The sequence below is a fragment of the Capricornis sumatraensis genome, chromosome 1 (genome assembly GCF_032405125.1).
Source record: "Capricornis sumatraensis isolate serow.1 chromosome 1, serow.2, whole genome shotgun sequence".
Taxonomy (NCBI): Eukaryota; Metazoa; Chordata; class Mammalia; order Artiodactyla; family Bovidae; genus Capricornis; species Capricornis sumatraensis.
In genome coordinates, this window is record NC_091069.1 from 108,144,593 (window position 1) to 108,166,504 (window position 21,912).

At 49.4% G+C, this 21,912-nt stretch overlaps 1 protein-coding gene across 2 annotated transcripts in view; it reads right to left on the reverse strand.

The window, feature by feature from the left end:
* ITSN1 (intersectin 1) overlaps positions 1-21,912 on the reverse strand; it is a 249,749-nt gene that overhangs the window by 35,815 nt on the left and 192,022 nt on the right. The window contains exons 25-27 of one of the 2 annotated variants that reach the window (XM_068973396.1): positions 20,329-20,446; positions 18,204-18,395; positions 16,364-17,816 (exon numbers count right to left, since the gene is read on the reverse strand). In XM_068973396.1, the coding sequence (XP_068829497.1) occupies positions 17,815-17,816; positions 18,204-18,395; positions 20,329-20,446 (312 nt within the window). In that variant the 3' untranslated portion in view covers positions 16,364-17,814. Of the gene's footprint in view, positions 1-16,363; positions 17,817-18,203; positions 18,396-20,328; positions 20,447-21,912 lie in introns of those variants that run through there. The other variant, XM_068973388.1, reaches the window with a different exon arrangement.

Here is a 21,912-nt window from a genome sequence, read left to right on the forward strand (position 1 = left end):
GTACTGCCCCCCACCAGGCTGAAGGTGGTACTGCCCCCAACAGGCTAAAGGTGGTACTGCTCCACCTGCTCCCCGCCCCACAGGTTGAAGATGGTACTGCCCCCAACAGGCTGAAGGTAGTATTGCTCCCCACCACGTTGAGGGTTGCACTGCACCCACTCCCCAACTCCAAATTCTTGGTTGCCATGACGACTGGACTGAACCAGGGCAGATGACTGGTAATATATGGGACAGAGAAGGGCTCACCTCAAATGTCAATAGCACCCCACTGAGAAATGATGACATTCCTAAAAACTGACAACTCTGCAGCAAGAATGGGGCACGTGACCTGAGATACACAGAATGAGGAACCAGACATAAGAACCAGTGAGGAAAGATGACAGGAACTGGCTTGCTTTGGATTTCAGCAATTCATTCTTCTGAATCTTCAAGTTTTACACAGTGTGGTTTGGAAGAAGCTCAGAGCCAGGAAACAGCAGGAAGTCCAGGGTGGATTTGGGCCATTGGTCCAAGAATCCCAGCTGCTGGGGCCAGTTCAGGGTGGACTGACCATCTCCTACTCATGGGGTCAGAGGGCATGAAAAGGCTATATGGCCTCCTACTCCAGGCAGCTCCAGCCTTCAGTCAATCTACCCAATAGGCAAGGAAGTTTGGGAGGTCAGTGCTGTGTGAGTCTGGTTTATTGGCCTCAACAAATCCCACCCTTCACTGCCCTCCCTACTGCCCTGTCCAGAGAGAGAGGGATGGTCCAGATGACCTCTTCAGGACCCAGAACACAATGAAAAGTAAAGATCTGGGGGTGAGGTGGAGATTCATCTCAGCATTATGTGCCAACAGTGCTGGCTTGGAACAGTCTTTTCAGCTACTGAACCAACTCATAGGATACTGTTTTAAAAATTCTTGCTGGTGAATGCCAGACCAAGAAAACCATTTAAGACTTGAAACAGGCACTTTGAACTCAAAAATATCCTTCCTTTGAAATTTTAATATTTAGAAAAACAAGAGAGCTTAAAAAGCAAGCCATTATTCAGAGTAGGGTAAGTGGAAAGGACATTTCAAATGAGAGGGTTTTCTTTAGGGGTGGAGGGACGTGGTCCTTCTCTCTTTTGGGAACCAGAATAAACATTCTGTGCTGACTTCCTTTCCCAGTGAAAAGTGAGAGGGTAAAACACAGCAAATAAATTCCATGGACATCTTAGTGTGATGGAGGGACTCTTATAACTAACTAGAATCCACTCACAGCTGAAATAATATTGCAAATGACTTCAGGCAGTTAGAAATGATCCCCAATTACAACCCACATAAAATTCCTAATCTATGTGCTGTCCCTTATAGCTTCATGCAGTTACACACATTTGCAGAACAGAGAGAACCACAATGCCCCTCCCCGCCCCCCAGAAAGGCTTTAAGTCTGGAATACTAGAGAAAAGTATCTTACCCCCAAAGATCATCTTGTCCCTTCAATGGGACATTGTTCACAGGGACAGCATAATCTAAATAAATTGCTTTATTACAAAAGTAATGCATGAACATATGCTTATCGGAAACAGTTCAAATGACACCGAAGGGTAAAAAGCGAGAGTTGCTCTCTCCAGAACCCCAATTACTCTACTTCCTTTTCCAACAGGGACCAGAATTTTTAAAGTCAAACCAGGCCCCACAGCAAGCTGGCCACAGAGCAAAGCAAACAAACAGGCCTCATTCCTGTTATGAATGGGCCAAAATATACTATGAGATGGCCAATAAATATGCATTAAATTCCCCTTGAAGTCCAAGAGACACAGAAATAAGCAAGGCAATGTCTTTGTCCTCAAGGAAACTCACAGTTCTGGGGAAAACTTGATGTGAAAATTAAATATAAAATAGCAAGCAATAAAGAATGGCCTGTGGCCTGTGCTGATGGTGGAGGCTGCAGGAACTCAGAAAAGTAGATGCTCTCTGTCCTGTTGGAGGAAGGTTCTACGAGGACCTGCTCATACTTGTGCCAGATTTCCATATAGCTGGGGAGGAGGGGGGCGTTATGCTGGGGCATGGGGCCAGAGTGCCAGGTAGATGCAGGGGTGCTGCAGAAGATAAGCCGGGGGGCGTGGGGAGGGTAGGAAGTAGAGGAAGTGGGAAGTGGATTAAAGAGGTCGTAACGCCAGAGGGATCAAGAAAAGAGCAATATGGAAGCTTGGGCCCTGGATTTTCATCTTTAAGGGAAAGGATCTACCGATCTCTGAGGACCTTCAGCCCCAACACTCTGGCTAAATGGCCCCAGGAAATTGCCGGGTGGTCCAGTTGTTAAGACTTTGCGCTTCCAGGGCAGGGTGTGTGGGTTTGATGCCTGGTCAGGGAAATAAGATCCCACATGCCACATGACAAAGCCAAAAACCTTTTAATAATAATAATGATAAATAAAGTGCTATTTGTGACCCCATGGACTGTAGCCGGCCAGGCTCCTCTGTCCACGGAATTCTCCAGGCAAGAAAGCCGGAGTGGGTAGCTCTTCCCTTCTCCGGGGGATCTTCCAGATCCAGGGCTCGCACCCGGGTCTCCCACACTGCAGGCGGATTCTTTACCATCTGAGCTATCAGGGAAGCCTACCCCTCGCTACTTAAAAAAATTAATTAAAAAAGAAATAAATGGCGCCAGGGTTGAGGGCTAGTTAACCCAGTTTCTGGAGCTGTCATCTACACAGAAGGCTTCTCCAGGGTTGGCCTGAGTAGAGGAAGTGGAAACGCTGCAGCCCTGGTGTCTCCTGCCAGGTGTGAGCGTACTCCACTCCAGGCTACCTGGAGCCTCCTGGGAAAATGAATCTAATCTAATGTCCTCCACCTCCAGGCATAGTGGCACGTGTGAGGCAGCCCATCAGGTAGGGAAGGCAGATGAAGCCCATAGTGGATGGGTCGAAAAGAAGACTCTGTGGTCAAAGCCGTTTCTCCTCACCCTGCAGCTGATGTCTGAGCCCTCCTCTCTGACCTGTGCTTGTGGTCAGCCACTAAGTCACGTTCAACAATTTGTGACCCCATGGACTGCAGCAGGCCAGGCTTCCCTGTCTTTCACTATCTCTCAGAGTTTGCTCGAATTCATGTCCATTGAGTGAGTGATGCCATCCAACCATCTCATCCTCTGTCGTCCCCTTCTCCTTTTGCCTTCCATCTTTCCTAGCATCAAGGTCTTTTCCAATGAGTCAGCTCTTGGAATCAGGTAGCCAAAGTATTGGAGCTTCAGCGTCAGTCCGTCCAATGAATACTGAGGACTGATTTCCTTTAGGACGGGCTGGTTGGAACTCCTTGCAGTCCAAGGGACTCTCAAGAGTCTTCTCCAGCACCACAGTTCAAAAGCATCAATTCTTTGGCACTCAGCCTTCTTTATGGTCCAGCTCTCACATTTCCATATATGACTACTGGAAAAACCATAGCTTTGACTACATTTATGCATTCACGGTGTGACCGTAACTGAGCTTGATGCTGGGATTCGGTGATGAAGGAAGTAAGACAGGTGTTCATCCTGCAGGAGCCTTAGTCCACCAGCAGCTGGGCCATCTCATTCACACTCTGATCTTTGCCGATGTGCAGTCATCTCATAGAGGGCACCATGCACCTTGTCATCCATGCCTAAGACCTCAGAGTTGCAAATATCCCTAAGATTGGATTTTTATGTGGGGGTCTAGAGATGCCAGGTGGGCATGGAGGCCTGTAGCGAGAGTTGGGGAAAATTCCACCCAATGACACCAAATCTCCCCCTGGTATACGTCTAGCTAATATCAGGCACCCCTCTCCAGCCTGTCCTGGGTATCCCCCACAGCCTTCAACTCAGCTGCACTCAGTCCCAATCCAGAGTCTTAAAAGTCGCAACATGGTTTCCAGATTAGCTTAATTCTCTCCCAAGAAGGAGAATCCAGCTCCATGGGCTGCTAGGCAGTTTCATGACTGTTGAGAAGCAGCGAAAATCAAAGTACTCTCAGGGATAAGTCTTCTCTTTATTTTGCATCAAGAAGAACTTTAGTAATTTTTTTTTTTTTATCAAAGGCATATCAGTCATGAGTTTATAACTAACGCTGGAATTCCTGGCATGCTGTCAAGCGCCCCACGGTCTGCACTTGTTAGCTCATTCCTGGCCCCTTTAATGTCATCCACCATCCTTATTTTCCTTTCTTTCTGAGTTCCTGCTTTCAATGTGCACCATCATGCAGTATTTTAGGTGTCCCTGGTGTTGTCGTTGTTTAGTTGTTAACCATGGATGATAGCCAGCCAGGCTCCTCCGTCCCTGGGATTTTCCAGGCAAGAATACTGGAGCAGGTTGCAGTTTCCTCCGCCAGGCATCTTCCTGACCCTGGGATCGAACCCACGTCTCCTGCCTCTCCTGCATTGGCAGGTGGATTCTTTACCACTGAGCCACCTGGGAAGCCCTTAGGGGTCCTTACTAGCCACCTTAAATAAATCCTTTGGGTACACAAGGCAGATTAAGGTATTGGAAGTACAAACACACTTTTATTGCAGTATGATGAAGGAGGCTGTGGTTTGCTTAGAGGGATCTAGGAATATTTTTCAGAGGAGGAGGAATTCAAGTTGGGCTTCACTGGGCAAAAGGGTGGGTGGGTAGGAGTGAGGGAACACAGAGAGGGAGCTGTCAGTGAAAACGGGTAAGAGTGCGGTGGTGGGGCCAGGAGGCAGGTGAGGAAGAGGGAAGCATAGGTTGGGGTACCAAGAGGGAAGGAAAGTTAGTATGGATGCTACTCTGAGCCACACGGTTCCAAGCACAATTCATGGACTCACGGAATCCTCCCCAATAATCCTATGTGGTAGCTACGGCTGGTATACCCCCTTGAACAGACAGGGAAATGGAGGCACAGAGATATTAAGGAACTTGGCAGAGCCTCTGTTAATAAACGGCAGAGGGAATCCGACCCCCATGTTCTCGGTCCTGATCACTCTGCCTCTCGCCTTGGTGGAAGGGTGATGCGTCAGTCGGCCGGACTGCTGGAACAAAGACAGGGTGGCTTAGACAACAGCCGTGTGTTGTCCCACACGTCTGGAGGCTGAAATTCCAAGATCAAGATGTGGTCAAGTCTTGGCCGGCCATCTTCTCCCCGTGTCCTCACATGGACTTTCCTCTGTGTGCCCACATCCCTGGAGACTCTTGGTGCCCCAGAGTCTTCTTCTTATTAAGGACACCAGTCAGATTGGATGAGGGCCCATGTTGATGGCTGCATCTTAATCACCCTTTAAAGGCCCCATCTCCACATACAGTCATATTCTGTGGCATGAAGAATAAGGGTACGAGCTTCAACACATGCATTTTGGAGACACGTTTCAGCCCCTAGGAAGCAGGGAAGTGCGGTCCAGGCGGCTCTGAGTGAAAGAGTGAGGCCCCTGCATTTTGTCGGCAGGGCATTGCTGTGCGGGTCCAGGCTTCTGTGCAGGCTCTCTGGAGCTGCGGGAGCTTTCTCTTCACTGTGATGCACACGCCTCTCGTGGCAGTGGCTCCTCTTGTTGCGGAGCACGGGCTCTAGTGTTCAAAGGTTCAGTAGTTGTGGCACACGGGCTCAGCTTCTCCATGGCGAGTGGAATTGTCCTGGATAATTAACCCATGTCCCCTGCATTGGCAGGTTGATTCTGAACCACTGGACCACCAGGGAAGCCCAGGACCTGCATTTTTGTCTTTGGTTGGGGAGCTCAGGGAGGTCTGGCTGTGCTTTGGGAGGGTCACTGCAGCAGCTGCATGGAGGATGGAGGTGGGTCGTGGCTCCTGAGTTTGGCTGCACGTCAGAATCACTGGAGAAGTGAAAGTGAAAGTTGCTCAGTCGTGTCCGACTCCTTTCGACGCCATGGACTGTAGCCCACGAGGCTCCTCTGTCCATGGGATTCTCTAGGCGAGAATACCGGAATGGGTTGCCATTTCCTTCTCCAGGGGATCTTCCCACCCAGGGATCGAACCCAGGTCTCCTGCACTGCAGGTGCATTCTTTGCCAGCTGAGCCACCAGGGAAGCTCAGAACCACCTAAGGAGACTTTAAAAAGCCCAGTGTCCCTGCTGTACTCCAGATCCACCAAATCCTACTGGATGGGGTGTGACCTCGGTGTCCATAACTTGCGAAGCTTTCAAGTGGTTATGATGTGCAGCCAAGAGTGAGGACCGTGCCACGAAAGGGAAGCTTGCCTGGAAACAAGGCGCCTGGTGTGGAAAGGGACCGAGATTCAGAAACTAGATCTGTCCAGGCACATGCCAGATGAGGGTGGCCACACCCACTGAACCGAATGCAGCCCAAGGCAGGTCACTCAGGGCACTTGTCCAAGGAGATGTGATGGCCGTGACCGCAGAATGCCATCCTCTGAGGCCATCCACACCCCGGAGTCCAGAGAACCTCCGATGCTTCATTCCCAGAGACCACACTGCCACCACCTGACTCCAGCGCTGGGGCCAGAGCTTGAAAGGTCACGCTGCTTGATGCCCTCATTTTATGGATGGGACAGTGGAGTCCAGAGACGGATGAAGATCAGGAATAAAACTTATGCCGTCAGGAATAAATTTTTGCTCTTGCTGTCTTGGGAAATGCAGACTCACCAGGAAATCATGAGCTTCTAAAAGAGGGGGTCTGACAGTGGTCCATACCCATGGCTCTCCAAGTCCATTCCCAGATAGCCCAGTTGAGAGGAGACTCCTGTCCTTGGAGCCGGAGACTGCTGGGAGCTGGTGGCAACCAGGCTGGGTCAAGGCAGCTGGTCCCAGGTTGACCAGTCCCAGGGAAACTCCAGCCCAGAGGCGGCTCTGGACACCAGATCAGATCAGGGTGGTCCATGGACAGGTGGGGACTTCTCACCATGACGGAACTTTCTTCCCAAGGGTCTAAGAACAGCCTGGTCCCCTGCAGTCTCTCCTAACTTGGCCAACTGACCCCGCCAGAACACAAGAGACCACCTGAGCCCGTGACATCTCTTGCTCATTTGTCAGTAACGGCAGAGGGGCACCCTGGTCCCTGCTTTCATGGAGCTTCCATTCTAGAGGAAGGGAGACAGAAAACCAAACACAGAATCAATACATAGTATTCAGGATGGTATAAGACTGATGAGGAATAAGTCTCATGATTAAGAAGCTCATTGCCTGGTCTAAGGTCTTCTCCTGTGGATTTATCCTTTCAACAGTGGCTTCCCCAGACACAGCTGGCGCACTGTTCTAAGCCACATGCAGCGAGGAGACTGGACACCGGGGAGGGGGCTTTCCTTTCTCTCCAGCCTTGCTTGGCAGGAAGGAGTGAGCCTGTGGAACAACAGGGTGGAAACAGGACTGTTCACCCTGGACACTTCCTAAGCACAGCACTCTGGGTGATACCCAGGTGGGGAGGCAGGTTCCACCTTCTATCCCTAAGCTGACAGGGAGGACTTGGTGTCACGCAATACTCAATACAAAGGCAGCTACCACTGCTATTGATTCATGTTTGTAGGTCTTCATGGGACAGGACCTGGCTCCCGAGAAGCTCACAGTCTAAGGAGGGAGTGTCTGTCTGTGTGTCAGTTTCCATCCACTGTTTATGTACAAGTGACTGGGATTCCGCAAAGCTCTCAGACATGGCAGGTGAGTGGAGCTGGCCAAGGCAGCAGAGAAAGAAGGGGTGGAGGTGGGCAAAAAGCTGGGGAAGATGGGGTGAGGGCATTCAAGCAGAGGCCCACCGGTGGCGTCAGCTTCATGCAAGAATCTTGGAGAGCATGGTGACAGAAGGTCTGGTTAGGTGAGACTCAATAGGCAAAATGAAGGGTGGGATGATGGGAATCCATCGACTGAAGCCTGAGCACCTCCTCCCACTGGAGGAGGCACACAGCGCCCTGGGAGGAAGACGAAGCTTGGGGAGGTTGACTTGTGCCATCGCCAAGGCAGAGGAAGCCTCCGTGTCCATGCCATCTCCCAGCCAGAACGCCACAGTAGGGACCGCTGATGGAAGCAGACCTCTCCATCACGCAATTCGAAAGTCAGATGAGCCGGTTTTCCAGAGAGCGAGCTGGAAACCCAGTGGGGCATCAGAAGCCTGGACTTCTGTTTAGGGTTAATGTGGTGATCCCAAAGGTGGCTGAAAGAGCTAGAAAGAACATTAGACCGTGAGGCGGCAGATCAGCCTGGGACTTCACATGTTCAAGCACCAGCGTCTCCTCCCGGAAGCCAGAGTGGCCACAGCCCCTGCCCCTGAAACCCGTTTTGATGTCAGAAACCTGGAAGGGTTTTAGGTTAACAGCAGTCACCTAATGATGGTCCTGTCAGCAGATCAGAAAGGAAGGCCCTGGCTGGGGAAGGCTGAGCACAAATGGGCAAATAGGCGGGACTAGGAGATCCAACCAGTCCATCGTGAAGGAGATCAGTCCTGAGTGTTCATTGGCAGGACTGATGTTGAAGCTGAAACTCCAGTACTTTGGCCACCTCATGCAAAGAGCTGATTCATTTGAAAAGACCCTGATGCTGGGAAAGATTGAGGGCGGGAGGAGAAAGGGACGACAGAGGATGAGATGGTTGGATGGCATCACCGACTCAATGGACACGAGTTTGGGTAGACTCTGGGAGTTGGTGATGGACAGGGAGGCCTGGTGTGCTGCGGTCCATGGGGTCACAAAGAGCCGGACTCGACTGAGCGACTGAACTGAAATGAGGAGAGAACTGGGCCAGATGAGGGCTTCACGTGGGCGGGAGAAGGAAGCAGGATCAAGCAGGGCCTCACAGATCAAATGCAAGATTTAGGACATCATCCCAGGAGCACTGGGGCACCCCTGGACGATTTTAAGCAAAAATAGTTGCATGCATATGTGTTCTAACATTTACTTATTTCTTTGGCTGCCTCTGGTCCTCACTGCGTCATGCAGGAGTTTTCACTGCTGGGTCTGGACTCTCGTTGCGGCGCCTGGGCTCCAGAGCGCACTAGCTCAGTAGTTGCAACATGTGGGCTTAGTTGCTCCGAAGCATGTGAGATCTCAGTTCCTCAAGGGATCAAACCCATATCCCCTACATTTCAAGGTGGATACTTAACTACTGCACTGGGGCAGTCCCAAGTTGTTGGGTTCTCGAATAACTCTCTGCCTGTGGTATGCAGAAGAGGCTGGAAGACGGCAAGCGGGGAGCAGGTACCAGGTAGAAGACTCGCGTGCCTTTATGGAAGGAGCAGGAGAAATCCATCAGCCCTTAGGGCCTTTGCACATGCCGTTCCTTGGGCTTAGATTGCGCTCGCCCTAAAGGCTTGCATGCTGACCCTCCATGCCCTGTGATCTTCCGCTGCCTGTTGCCTCTTTAGAGAAGCCACGTGCTCCAACCCTGGCCCTCCGGCACACCCAGCCCGTTTCAGCTGGCTGCAATGATTCTGAAACGAGTCTGCTCCTCCTCCCGCTCCTGCAAGCTTCAGGAGCACAGGTGCCTCGTCTGCTGAGGTTCTGCTGAGCCCAGTCTTGTCACCTGGATCTGTATTCCTCAGCCAGTATTCCCCAGGAAGGAGCAGCACGAGAGGAGCTGTCTGCTAGAAATCGCAGGCAGGCTGGTCTCACGGGTGGCGTCCTGAGCCTTTGATACAGCGGTCGGGAGGGGGGTGGAGAGGGAGAGGACAGACAGATGTCCTTCTGCCCCTTGAGGATGGGGCGCGGGTCGGGGGAAGGTTCCTGCCAGAGATCACACCAGCGGAGGATTCAGACTGTGAGGTCTTTCCCCTGGGGGCCTCAGGACTCCAAGGTAACACCCCAGAGAGGAGGCGGAGGGGGTCTCCTGGCGGCGCCTCTGCTGCTGGGGCTGGAGGGTCAGTGAGCAGGGCAGAGGTTCCCAGGCCCAAAGATCCGGATCCTGAGAAGCACAGGGAGGCAGGAGGGAATTAACCTCCTGTCTTCAAGCTGCTGGGGGCGGCTGCTCGGGAGACAGTACCGCAGGGAAGCAGCCCCTAGGGACACACATTCCTTAGCCAAGCCGCATGGTTGCTTTAAAAAAACACCGAGCTTCTGGCACGTTTGGGGGCCGAACATTCCAGTCTCTGTGGCAAGAGAACACAAGGCCCCAGAACACAGGGATGAGAAATAAAGGACCCAGTGACTCAACGCCTGTGTGACAGGTTTATTGTGGCGCGCCGCCTGGGCCTGGCAACCAAGTCCACAGATGTGACATTTGAAAGCCTCATGCATTCCATTGGCTCTGTTGGCCTCCCTGCTGCCAACCAGCCGTGTGAAATCCGGGGCAGCTTCTCCCCCTCTGCTAGGGGGGCTGCTGAGGCTGGGGCCCGGGTGTCCCTGCACGTTTCGAGAGCACGGGAAGGTGTCAGGAAAAAAAAAAAAGCTGCTGTGGCTTTGACACGGGTGGGCCTCCCGCTGACACAGAGGGGGCCCCCGCTCTGCACACACGTGAATGAGGCAGTCTGACAGTTTTCGGCAAAGCTGTCCAAGCTCTTCTCTCTGAAATCCCCATTTGCAAAAGCATGTCTTCTGAAAAGTCTTAAAATGCACACAATCTGTGGGCTGCCTGAGTTGAATGCAAGAAAGCAGGAAGTCAGTTAAATGCATTCCGTGATTCTCACCAACCAGGCACAAATGCCTCTTCTCCCAGCAACGGTAACAACAAGGCTAATATCTACCGGGAGCTTAATATCTACTAGGTGCTATTGTGATCTTTCCATTTGGACATGAGGAAACTGAAGCACAAAGAAGGTTAAGTAATCTGCCCGTGACCACACAACCCGTAAGGCAGAGCTGGGATTCAAACACTTGTGCTGACCTGCCATGTTGCACCGCTGCCTAGCCTCTGAAAGGGCCCAGGATACAGTTACGTGGCTCCCTCACGCTCCCCTATACTATCTCCCCAGAGGGAAATAAGACGTTCCAGGGAATTCCCTGATGGTACAGTGGTTAGGGTGGCTCAATGGCAGAGAACCCACCTGCCAATGCAGATGCGTGTTCGATCCCTGGGTCGGGAAGATTCTCTCAAGAAGGAAATGGCAACCCATGGCAGTATTCTAGCCTGGGAAACCCCATGGACAGAGGAGCCTCGTGGGCTATAGTCCATGGGGTCGCAAAAGTGTCGGACATGATTTAGTGACTAAACAATTACAACCAGTGGTTAGGACTCAGCGCTTTCATTGCCGTGGACTATTTCAATCCGTTTGGGGAACTAAGATCCCCTAAGCTGCACAGCGCAGCCAAGGAAAAGAAAAGGAAAGAAAAGCAAGTTTTCCAAAATTTTAAAAGAAATGGAGCCAAATATTACACTAATATTGTAGATAAGTTGTGTTATTATATATGGCAGCCAAGGAATGAAAATTGAGAAGCGAGGCTGGGCACAGAGCAAGGAGGGCAAGGCTGTCTTTGGAAAATCTGCCTACAGTTGGGGTGAGAAGGACTGAAGGCTGAGGAGGCCAGTGGCATCTCGAGCCTGTGTGTTGAAGGGGTTCGAATCCTTCCCTCCCATGGAGCCTCAGCCAGGGGGGGACCACACGAGGGGAAGGGAAACTGGTTCTCCATCTTTCCACAGCTGTAGCCCCTGATGAAGAGAAGGCGGGTGGCTCTGAGGCCCTGGGGCTGCTTTCTCAAAAGCACCAAGTGAGAGAGGAGCAGACAGCGAATCTGGGAGCTGCCTTAGAGAATGTCACTGCAGCTCCCGGACCCTCAGCGCCCTCAGCTACAAACTGCAGGCTGGATGCCCAGTGCTCTCCAAGATTCCAGCCTCACCGACTAATCTACCTGCCACCACCCCGGCCCTTTCCTGTGAGGGGAGCCTGGACTGCAACAGAGTGGACTGGTGTGCATGAAAGCATGGGGCAGGGCCCGAGCGGGGAAAGGACAGCTTGGGCCTTGTAAGGGGAGTCACATTACGCGATACTGAGTGGCGTAGCATTCTCCATGAACAATGGCAGCTCCTCCTCCTGGGTCTGTTAGGAGAAGCTCCATCTAGAAGGTGCTCTCGTTTTTAAAGCACTGAGAGGGTGACAGGCAGGAAGGCCAGGGGTCCCCAAGTGGCAGGCGGTAATAAACTGCACGTGGTAGATGGTTTTTTTCTTTTTTTTCCCTTCTCTACACAAGATGAAAAGAGGCTTCTTTTAATTCTGTGTTAAGGACATCTGCCTTGAGCTAACCAATGTATTTTTCTTATGGAAATTTTTTTCTTGAGCTATATTAACGAAACTATGTATTTGCTTTGCAACTTGCCTTTCTTCAAAATGGTTCTGCCTAAGCCTAACTTTTTTTTCTTTTCTCAAACCTTGGGCTGCTAATGGCTCAACAAACCAGTATTCCTGTCAATTGTTTTATGGCCAGGGTGGGGATGACACGTTTCATGCCATCCTGTCTCAAAATTGCCTGTTGTGGAGGGGCCTGGTGAAACTCCCCCAGCCTTGAGGTGTCTCTCTTATCTGATTAATGGCTTTCTAACAGACATAAAACACCTTGCTAAAAACTAGCAAGGGGGCACTCCTTCTGTCCCCTTCTGACGTCTGTCAGAAGCTTTCCCTATCTCTATTATACTTTAACAAAACTTTGCCACACAAAGAGCTCCAAGTAGTCAAGCCTTGTCTCTGACCCCAGATCAAAATCCTCTCCTCCAGAGGTCATGAATCCTGGCTCAACACATGGCTCGCAGCAGCAACCTTTCAACATGATGGGCTGGGTCAAAAGGAAGGGACACTTTCTCTTTGAGGCTCTGAAACTATGTGCCAAGCAGATGTGGGAACAGCAGCCATCAGCCTCTGCCAGAATCTTTGATAAAGTTATACTTGTCTGCTTGCTGGTGGTACTGTGACCAAGCTACTGATGTGGGCGTTTAACTTATCTGTAAATCACGGTCTCTCTGTGTCTGTCACACACACACACACACACACACACACACACACAACATTGCTGCTGCTGCTGCTGCTGCTAAGGCGCTTCAGTCGTCTCCGACTCTGTGCGACCCCATAGACAGTAGCCCACCAGGCTCCCCCATCCCTGGGATTCTCCAGGTAAGAACACTGGAGTGGGTTGCCATTTCCTTCTCCAATGCAGGAAAGTGAAAAGTGAAATTGAAGCCGCTCAGTTGTGTCCGACTCTTAGTGACCCCATGGACTGCAGCCCACCAGGATCCTCCGTCCATGGGATTCTCCAGGCAGCATGCTTAATAGGAAGTTGTACTGACACAACAATTTCATGGCTGATTCTCATCTTCTATAAACAACACAAATTTTTGTGACTCAAGTTATATTATCTTTAAAAAAATGCCTGAGTTTTCAATTTAACGAACAGAACCTTTTTAAGAGGCAATGGAAACTTCTGAAATGGAATTGCCACACACCCAGGAAAACATTCTGGAAGTCTGCTTTTTATGTGTGGCGTTTTCTTAAAGAAAGGCCCAACAGAAGCCTGGCTGCAATGAAATATTCACATGGAGCTATCGTGATCCTTGACTTAATTATGTTTCTCTATCCTACCAGATCCAAAATATCAGACATTTCTAAGAAAGGGCTATTTTTCTGGACAGTTATGGAACCGCTGGCATTCCATGCAGTTTCCATAAAAAATGCTCTTGGGTATTTTGGGAATGAAAAAGAATGAATAGGATTAGCTTATCACTTTGCTAGAAGGGAAAATGAACATTCACTGTCCTTCAGAAGTGATTTTCACTCTGCCAGGAAGCAGGACTGACTGCGTCATCAGGCCCGTTCCCCAGCTGAGACCAGGGCTGGCACGGAGACATGGCAATGCCCCAGCATCTCTGGTCCTCAGCCTCCTTCACTGACCACTGATGGAGCGGCTTTAGGAACAGCCCCTGCCAAGGAGACTTGCTCTGGGGAAGCTCACGCCTAAAAGAAGGGAAGGTAGACACAGCAAGGTCTCCTCTCCAGTGGGGATGGATTGTGTGAGGAGAACCTGAACTCAGTGCTTTCCTCTGTTTCACTAATCCCCGGACCCACCCATTCAACAGGCTTTCTTGAGCACCTATCCTACAGCATGCCCGGATGTTTGAGTGTACTAGGTTGAATCACATGCAATTGCTGTTTTATAGGTAAGAATATTGGCAAGTGTTTCATATGGGTAAACTACTTTGATGGGCTTCCTAAACAAGGGTTAGCAGGTTTTTCTTCTGGCGGCACCCGAGAAGGTGGTGGTGGTTGTTGTTCAGTCATTAAGTCATGTCTGACTCTGTGACCCCATGGACTAAAGCATGCCAGGCTTCCCTGTCCTTCACGGTCTCCTGGAGTTTGCTCAGACTCATGTCCATTGAGTTGATGAGGCTGTCTAACCATCTTATCCTCTCAACCAGAGAAGAACTCACCAAGCATTTGTCTGTTCACCCACTAACAGGGAACGTGAGCTGGGTCTAGACCGCTGTGAGACAGGTTAGCTTTACCCTACTGATGTGCTGTTGCCATAGCAATCCCGCTTAGTTTGAGAGGAACTACAGACGGCCAGTCACCACTTGTTAGGGGATCTGGGCTGCCCATTTTCCTCCCAGAACAGGGTGGACATGCAATGACATAAAGCTCTGCAACTTTACAAGGGAATGGACCCTTCCTTTAGAATGGCTTCTCCCAGACATCATTTTAAGCAGAGGCAGCTGGGAGCAAGGGCCACGTGACCACCTTCAGCCCTGTGGGCTCTGGTCTGCACAGCAGAGGCAGCCAGACACAGAAAGGCAAGTCAGAACTGCAAAACGAAGGCCCTCTCATGTGTCCATGTGCCTCTGGGGCAAAATTGTACTGAGTTCAGTCGTAAAAATATTCACCCAGAGCAACCAGGGGAATATTGCCCACAGTAGCCAGAGGGACGAGAGAGACCAGGCTTTCTCAACCCTGGTACCTGTGACATGGCACCATGTTCACTGTGGGGGGCGTCCTGTGCATTGCATGATCTTCAGCAGCAACCCCAGCCTCTACCCACCAGAGGCTGTAATCTTCCTTCCCTCTGGTTGAGAAGCCCAGGGTCAGAAGGACACTATGAGCAAATGTAAACTGCATGATCTGTGAGGGGGAAGGAGCAAGATTCCTAGGGACAAACCTGTGTCAACACAGCCTAAGAGGGTTGGTCTACAGACAGGGGGATGGAGAGAAAGAGTTGTGGAGAGGATTATCGAGGATTACCCACCTTGACAATTGCATCTCTGCCAGCCAAAACTTAAAAGCTGGAAACACTGACTTATACGGGTGAAGGGGGCGGGGTGGGGGGATGGGCAAGAGACAGGGCTTTGCTGACCAAGGGGGTGGGCTGGGGGGCAGTGATGGGGATCCCTCCCTGTACCTTGGGGCCCCCGGTATGACACTTCTGCCTCAAACAGCCCATTCTCTTCCCAGCTTCATCCGGCTCCTTCTCATCCTTAGGTCTCCCTTCTTTCTGGAAGGGTTCCCTGATCTCTCCCTGCAGCTGCCCTTCCCAAACGTTGGCTTTGGATGTCCTCCTCAGGGTCACCTGGCATGCGTTAGCTCTCCTGGCACAGAATGCATCAGCTTCTCTCTCTCTCACACACACACCCCTCATATATTTATGTACATATATGTGTGCAGCAGTTTGGTTTTCTGTTTGTTCCTCCCAGTAGAAAGTGAACTCCACGAGGACAGGGACCCCAGTCTTCAGTGATGGAGCAGCACTCTCTGCCCCAGAACCCAGAGCAGCATCCACACCTGGTAAGTCTCTCCCCGCAACTATTTGCTGAACTGATGAAGGAACTCACTCTTCCACCGAATGGCAGGGGAGGACCAATAAGCGAGGTTCCTGAACGGAATCAAGCCCATGGTCCGTCGTAGCCAACAGTTTCATCAGGTGTACACCGGTCTGTTTCTGCAAATTCAACTGGAGCTTGCAAGGCAGACAGAGATGGCAAACAATAGCATGGAAGATGTGAAAGTCTCAGTATTTACTTACATCTGTCAGCTCAACAGACCCTTTTGTGATACACCTTTCAGGCAAATGTGTGGTTCTCTGAGTCACATTGCTCACCTGTCAATGTAGCAATAGCACATACTGAAAGCCTGATGAGAGTTAAGCACAAAGTTGAATTGCCATCTTTTTGTTTTCCCTATTTTTGGCTGCACCATGCAGTGTGCAGGATCTTAGTTCCTTGACCAGGGATCGAACCCCTGCCCCTTGCAGTGGCAGTGTGATGTCTTAACCACTGGACCACCAGGAAAGTCCCAGGAGTTCTATTCTTCAAAATCAGTATTAGGAAGGGTACCTGTCTGCATGTTGATCAGGGAGGGGCAGGTAGCAGGGTAAGAGCGAGGGTCCCCATGGCATCTGTATCATAATGGACACGTGGGCAGCAGGCCACCTGCTTAGGTCTAGTCTGGCTGGTTCCCCGTCACCACTGCCACCTTCCAACATCAAGAACACAGAGACATTTCCATCTAACTTTTATATGAAGAATTTAATTATCTATACACATAACTAATTCAAAAGGTTGTATTACAGTTGTTAAAGCCGCAGGTTTATATATTTATATATTTTACATTCATATTCATGAAAATACTGACGCGCCAGCGAACAAGGTGGTGTCCTCGTTCTTGGCACCATGTGAGTGGAGAAGGACCGCTACACAATGGCCAGCACAGAGTCCCCCAGGGGACAGACGTAAAACAGAAGATTGCTACTGTTAAAAAGTCATTAGTAGAACCGCTAGGTTGTGCTTGAGGCTCCCTGCCCCCCCGCCCCGTTTTCTGTGCTGTCAGCAACGGCGTTTTTATTGAGAGCTTCCAACTAGTTTAAAAGACACACATGGCTTCAGCTACAACATCCAACACATCAACGGACCATGAGCTCCATTTCATATTAACCTGTAGAAATTCCACAGTCTAGTTAAAAAATGTAAACATTGGAAATTAATTGCAGGGAGACTCCTATACATTCTTTCTTGTCAAGAAAATTATTTGTTTGAAATAGTCATTCCATGAAGTCACTGGAATAAAACTTGGTGTAACAGAGACTAAGGCGAGATTGTAGATACTGTCGACCGTGACAACCTCAAAGGTATAGTCTACGGATTTATGGTATGAACATATGCAAAATTAAAAACCCCAAACAGAAAACACCAACTCAACCAGATAAATCTGAGACCGAACAAAAACACACATGCTTTCTCATGGGGCTACAAGGTCACTGTGCAAAATAAAATTAATGCAATATGATTAGAGCATCATACAAGGTAATAGCTTTTGCCATGGAAAGAACTAATTTCATATGTACAGGATGTATTATTACATGCTCAGCAAGGTACATCTGATACACACAAACAAGCACAAAACACCTTCTGTTTAATTGGCCTCAGTCTACACGTCTTTAAAACAGATACACTGAGCTTCTCTGTACTTCTACAGTAGGGGGCAACAACCCAAACTACACAATTTAGTTGATAACACTGGACAAAATGAAAAACAAAAAATACATCAAGTCTCAGATTTATGGACATTTGGAACATTTTTTTAATAGCACATGCAGCATTCCTTGATAGTGGGTCTTTTTGCAAAACCAAAATAGCAAAGAAGTCATTCATTTTTTTTTTTTATTAAAAGGCTAAAAGATTTATTGAAAAATAATTTGAAAACTATTGAAAGCACCTGTGCAAAGGTGGGGGGAAGTCAATTTGAGTCACTAGGAAAGCCACAAAAGGACCCACTACCCTGTGTATTTTTGTAATTTTTTGCTTCTATCTCTGCAAGTAATAACTCAACATTGTCATCACATGCAACTAAGGTAAAATGAGGTAAACTGCTCTGCAGTGAGTTCTTCTACTCAGAAGGCAGTAGGTGATCATGCTGGAAGTCACATGATCAAGGCTGCATCTCCCATCATCCCTCGGGGCAGTGATATGGGATAGTGGGTCTCTTTGAGGACTTTCAAGCCTGAGGGGGGGGTGGACAACATATGATTCCTAGAAAAAGGAGGAAAACAACACATAAGCAAAACAAAACAATGAGCAAAATTCAAGCTAGGAAAATGAGTCAGGCATGTAAAACAGCATGGTGCCAAAATGATTAAAAAGGAAAAAAAAAGAAAAGGCGGGGGAGGGGAGGGAGGGGACATGCTACAGAAGGAATGTTCTTAAAAAACCAAAAACCAAAACCAAAAAAACCAACAAAGCGAAAACCCCACGAGATAAAAGTCTTGCATTACGAGGAAGGTCTTCAAAGAGACTGTTGCGAATGCAGCAATGGTCTAGCTAAGTTCTGCAAACAGAGCTCAGCAGAATCAGAGCAACGCTGCACGTCTCACCGTGAGACGCCACTGAGGAGAGGCGGCCGGGCGCCGGGGCACTTACATTGCTGGCTGGGGTCCGTGTCCGGGGTCAGCTTCACGTAGTTGGACGGGAAGAGCCCCACCTGCCCGTGGACTTCGCCCTTCCACCAGTCGGGGTCCTCCTTGCTGAGGACATTGATGACCTGGCCCTTGCTGAAGGCCAGCTCGTCGTCGTTCTGCGCGGTGTAGTCGTACATCCCGATCACCTGGCACACTGCGGGAGACAGGCCCGGTGAGCGGGAGGGGGCGCGGGCTGCCTGAGGGTCTCCAGGCCTCCCGTGTCCCGACCGTGTCCTTGCCCGAAGAGGGCGGAGCTACCTGGAGGGCTCTGAGGGCTTTGTCTAAGTGTGGGCAGTGGAGGAAGCTGGAGGACTGGGGACCAAGACAACAGCAGAAACGGCAGGCCTCGCCTTTAGTTCCCAACCCATCTTCCTCTTTCAGGTGTTCCGCTGTCCGCAGAAAACGGGCAGGGACAAGGGAGAGCTACCAGGGAATTGCTTCTGTCTGAGGGTGGCGACGCTCCTTCAGGGTGCTGCCTCGGGATGGTGGTCCATCTGCACATGCAGCTGTGGGCCATGGGGACTCGAACCCAGCTCTTTTTTTACTTTCCTGATTTTTTTGTTGGATTGTTTTTTGCTGTCTGTTTGTTTTTTTAAGGTGGAAGGTGATTACCAGCTGACCTCCAAAAAGTTCAACTCTTGTACTCAGCTGTGTCCGACTCTTTGCGACCCCGTGGACTGTGGCCTGCCAGACTCCTCTGTCTGTGGGATTTTACAGGCCAGAACGCTGGAGTGGGTTGCCATTTCCTTCTCCATGGGATCTTCCCGACCCTAGGATTGAACCCACGTCTCCTGTCTCTTGCCGTCTCCTGCATTGGCAGGCAGTTTCTTTACCACCAGCACCACCTGGGAAGCTCTTAGCGAAAAGGAAAACCAGTGCCTTAATCTGCTGTACTTTTGTGTCTCAAAATCTCATCTCCAAGAAGCAATTTCCACATTCAAGGACAATTCTCCTTTTCTCATTTTCCCTCAAACCTACAGGAGGTTACACTGTTTTTATTCCCTGGCATTTTTACACTTCAGAGAAGTCTGCCTAGTTAGCTGTTACCCCTGTTCATCTTTCCTGACCAACCTGTATACAGGCTCAGGCTTTAATGATGTTCCAGCTAATCCCATCCCCTCGGCAAACAATTTCTGTGGGTTTTAACCAACCTGATGAAGGGCACGCCACTAGGCCTCCCCAAGGGAGAGGAGACCCAGTGGGCACCACACCCCTCTGCCCACAGGAGGCCAGGGCTCAAGCACAGGGGCCCAGCTGGGGTCAGGAATCAGTCACAAAGTTGGCCAATCCTTTCATTTCTTGCAAAGGCTGCCAAGTTTTGATCTGATTTCACTGGGGATGTACAACACAGATATTTAGCCACAAGGTACTGGAAGGAAAAGCCTGTGTTTTCCACAAATACCACCCAAGATTCCATTAATGGCTTAAAGACCCAAAGCAGAAGTCGGCTTCCCTAACCTCACCCTCTCACACATTACCAAAACATCTAATTTGGTCTCTTCAATCAGAAGATAGCCAACCATCTCAGCTGCGGGGCCCTCTGTTCCCTCTTGGTCCCTTTAGGAGAGCGTGTATAACATCCTGCCCATTAAACGAAGCCCCTCTGTTCATAGGAAATGTCACAGGGGAGCTATTTCGGTCTTTACTGAGCAGCACATGACAACCAACAGACCCCTGTGGCCTCTTGGCTCAATCTCCTGACCTATTTAGACCCCGGCCATTTATTTTTAGGAGGCCCTTTTTGTCTCCCCCCAACCCCCCACCGCCACCCCAGCTCAAATCCCAATTTAAATAGTTGGAAGGAAATCAAGAGAAAAATCTGGCTTCAATAGCACAGCTTTCAGGGCCCCTTTAGGAAGCTGGTTCCAACAAGGGGTCTGTTGTACCCAGCACAGCAAAGCTACTTAGATATTTGGTCCTTTTGAAATACATATTCCATATCACATTCGTGGGGTATCAGCCCCCCTAAGTACAAGAGGTGGTTACAGCCGATGTGAAAGACAACCTCCACCACTCCACAAGAGAACTGAGTGGGAGGGCTACCAGGAAGCACAGACCATTTTCCGAGCAGAGTGTAAACCGCTCACCTGTTGGGAATGCCGTTGGCTTCAGTGGGTCTGTTGGAGTGATTTTGCTCGTCCCAGGGCTTAAAAGTTTGACGTAATTAGCAGGAAACCAGCCTATCTGACGCTTTTTCCCACGTGCCTAATAATAAAAAAAATTACATTAAAATGTTTCAAAGGTTCATCCTTTTTCATGGTGTAGTTTGCTTCCGAACATGGTGCGCTTATGCCAAGGTTACGCATAACTAAAACAGAATAACATCAATAGAATCTATGGATTACTACAGTACAAAACGAAAACAGCATAGCTGAAATTCAAATTGTGGCAGCCGTTGGTCGGCAAAGCCCGGAGTGTTTTCCCATGAGCTCGATGGAGTCAGAGGACAGTGTAGCACTTACCGGACAGAATACCCTGCTCGCTGAACAGCTCTCAGATGTCAGTTTCAGGCTGGGCAGAGATTATGGTTTCTGCCAACGTTATATAAGGATTTTAGGAATAATAATAATAATAATGGCAGCAACATGTATTGGGAGCTTCTTATGAGCTAGGCTTGTGTTAAACATCTAGTATATATGGACCTACACAACAATTCCAGAAGAATACTACTACTACAATGACCATTTCCCATTTCCCACTTGCACTATTCCCAGTTCTCAGACAAAAAGAGTAGGGCTCAGAAAAGTTACGTGATAATCTCACTGTTTCAGGCTAGTTAATGGCGAGCCAAGATTCACACTCGCCTCTACGATGTTATGGATATTAACTGTACATATACAAGACGACGGACACGCAATACATGCAGGACACAAGGGGGCTGAGCTTGACCTTGACTTCAAAAGCCATCAAGCCTGTGTGATAGATGAGTCACGTTTCCCACTGTCAGTCCTTTCTCCTTCACTTTAATCTAATTCAACACAAAATCCATTCACTGAGAACTTACACGCTGGGAGTTGCTGGAAATGGACAGTATATGACTTGAAGGAACTTATAATAGTGAACCAAGACTTGTAATCCTGACATAATTCTAAGAGACCAAGACTCTAATTAGGGATGACAAGTGTCATAACTACCCTTCTGCACACCACCAGGAGCAGAGAATTCAAAACAATTTACAGGGCACACATGCACGCCTACCCTCTAACCTATTCCCAAAATAAGAAAATAAAATTCAAAGAAAAGGAAGCTTTCCATACCTCACCCTTACCCTCTTATCTGATTCAATTGGTCGTGAAGGATACTTCTGGGTTACTTTTAGAACATAGATCAGATTTCACTTTCTTTGTGGTCTGATAGACTTCATGCTCTTGGTTCAAGAACTAAAGCTTTTATCTTCACACTGAACCCACCCATGGTTGAAGCCACTTCTTTAAAAGTTCCCCCATGTTAATCTATCTGGTATACACTGCTGTGGGGCTCACAGTGATGACATAATTTCCTGCATCTGTGCAGTTTCCCAAGGGCAGAACACAGAACTCACTGGCAACTTCTATTTTTCTTTTAAAATAATTTCTGTTATTTTTTGGCAATGCCTCATAGCATGCAGGATCTTAAGTCCTTGACCAGGGATAACCCATGTCAGCTACAGGGGAGGTGTGGAGTCAACCGCT